The 2,601-nt window shown below is 40.6% G+C and overlaps 1 protein-coding gene across 1 annotated transcript; it reads left to right on the forward strand.

The window, feature by feature from the left end:
- Positions 1 to 265: 265 nt before the first annotated feature.
- LOC104547594 (probable G-protein coupled receptor 141) lies at positions 266 to 1,129 on the forward strand. Its single transcript, XM_010193370.1, has one exon. The coding sequence runs from the start codon at positions 266 to 268 to the stop codon at positions 1,127 to 1,129; it is 864 nt and encodes a 287-aa protein (XP_010191672.1).
- The last annotated feature ends 1,472 nt before the right edge of the window (positions 1,130 to 2,601 follow it).

Raw genomic sequence — 2,601 nt, forward strand, 5'->3', positions numbered from 1 at the left:
ATAAATTAAATACTCATTCATAATTATACAAAATGTGGCTTTAAGACTGAGAGGCATGGGTTATTGCTATCATATACAGTATGATGAGAGTTACAAGGTTGTACACTTCATGAGATAACATTTTGAACACAATTTGGTAAAATGTCCCGTTATGAATCTGGGACATTTCATAGTTAACAATAGAGGAAGCCACAAAGAAAGCATGTCTATTTTAAGAATCCTCATCTTTAACTTTCAGTAACCTTTGAAAGAGGAGCTTAGGAGGATGCCTAACAGCAGCGTAACTCAGCAGAACCATTCCTCCAGTGAGATGCTGCCGGACACCTCAGAGAGACTCCGCACAGTTCTCATAGTCCTGTACATCATCGACTTGGCTGGTGGCACCCTCGGGGTCATCATGATGTCCCATCAGTTGTTTCAAAGGAGATCACAATCTGTGATGACTATTATCATCATCAACCTCCTGGTGCTGCACACCTTTATGCTCCTCAGCATCCCCTTCTGCCTTAGCTATTACATTTTATGGGAATGGAAAGTTGGGATGTTTCCCTGCAAGCTAGCAAGAGCCATCATCTCCCTCCACATGTACACGACCTTTGCATTTTACATGGCTATCATCATAATTCACCTCTTCCGGCTCGAGTTGAACAAGTGCTACACTGCAACCTGGGTGGCTACCATCTGGCTGGTGGGAGTGCTGGTCGTCACACCTGTTTTCCTCTTGTACTATGACACCGCTGAGATACACCACAGCTCCAAATGTTTTCAGTTCCAGAAGGAAATACGAGAGGTGACCATGGTGATAGTAAACTACTGCTTGGTTGGGACTCTGGTGGCCATTTGTGCTGTGCTCACCGTTATCGAGTTGTCTGTGATCTGTAGACTGGCTGCGAAATACTGGCCTGACATCAACTCCCATGTGGAATTCAGGGCTCAGGCACTGAGTTTCTTCTTCATCTTAGTAACATTAGTGTGCTTTATGCCTCATTATGTATTCAGAGTATATTACATCCAAAACGGCCACCTGGATAAAGACCATAAACTACTTCTATACAACGAAATTTTTTTAGCTTTAACAGCAATGTGCTGCTTGGATATGTTGTGCTTCATAGCAGGAATTGCCCGCTAAACTGTGAACTACCAGGAAATGCAGCTGCATTGTGTCAATACTAGTTTTTGGCAGAAATAAAACTGTATTGGGACTTTGCTGAGCTAGGGAGACTGCAGAGTTTTCGGCATGGCTGTACAGGTCTGTAGGATTGTTTAACTTTTGCAGATCAGTAAGATCCATCTTTCAGGAGCTACTGTTTTTTGTCTTCTCTTTTGAAGGCGGACACATGAGTCTTACTCTAGTCTTTGACCTAAGAGTCATGCCCTGAAGCTTCATTAAGGTTTTTCTCAGCTGTCCCTCTCTAACAATCACTGCATGAGTATCCATTCCTTTCTATTTTTTCCTCAAAGTGCCTCAGTAACTCCACCAGATTGTGGACAATAAGTTGTTCATTCTGAAGGTATAACAACTTTTTCTGGCAATTGTGATACTGAGGGGAAGAGAGGGAAGAAAGAAACTCCTTTATAGGATTTTTGTACTGGTGATTTTAAAAAAGCAAGGACAAAACTTGTCAAATAAAAAGTATTCGAGGCATGAAACAGGATACGAATGAAATATTGTAGTAGCATATTTCAGCAGAATCCTTCTTTTCTTCACTTATATAAATTGTATATTTAATTGAGTTATATGAAAACATCATTCTCATGACTTCACCTTTACTTGCTTAATTTCAAAACCACAAGCAGCTCAGTGAATTGTGGTAATTATACATTTAGAGTAAGTGAGAGCAAAACAGGCCACAGGTTTCAAAACTTCTGCCTTATGTCCCTCTCCTGTCAAGACTGGATCTGTGGCTGTTATTCCTTAGGTACATTGTACCAAATGAAAACTGGTTACTGTGGTCCCATAACTGGATCTGGAATTCAAATCAAGGAGTCTGGTCATTTACTGAAGGATCAGCTGCTCTCTTGGAGAGGGAAATATTTTATCAGCCTTCAAAAAACCTTTGATGTCTGGTCACTTTCAGTTGCCTCGTAATTTATTATTAGATGCCATATTTTTTCCATTTGCACATGTAACAAAGCAAAACTAGAATAAACTAACTGAACTATGTTTAATCGATTCAACATATGCTCATGTATGTGTATACAAACTTGTGCTACAGTGTGTATTTTCTCCATTAGATGGAATATATTCTTTGGGAACCACATCTGTTCTGGTAACTTCTGTTTTATCTTCACTATGTGAAAGTTTTTTTCATTACTGCATCCTGCCTGTTCTGCTCAGTGCAGAAGGTCTCTAACCCTTCTGCCAAAGGCCCCACTGTCATTTGCTGTATCCCAACAGCTTGAGGCCAGATTTCTCCCACCACAGACTCCCTGGAGTCACACAAGGCTACGCTTCCTCTTTCAGAGAACCACAAGTTACTGCAATTTTTAGTCTGGCAACCTTTGCTAAAGAAGTACTGTGGACCTTGGATTCAAACAGGTTAAAACTTGATTTGTGAGGATTAAAAAGTTACACCTGTAAAGTAATGTTAGTGATGCCTC

Source organism: Mesitornis unicolor, unplaced genomic scaffold (genome assembly GCF_000695765.1).
Source record: "Mesitornis unicolor isolate BGI_N332 unplaced genomic scaffold, ASM69576v1 scaffold6231, whole genome shotgun sequence".
Lineage (NCBI taxonomy): Eukaryota > Metazoa > Chordata > Aves > Mesitornithiformes > Mesitornithidae > Mesitornis > Mesitornis unicolor.

Coding starts and splice junctions, on each gene's coding strand:
- LOC104547594 (XM_010193370.1), top strand. CDS start 266: ATGCCTAACAGCAGCGTAACTCAGCAGAACCATTCCTCCAGTGAGATG.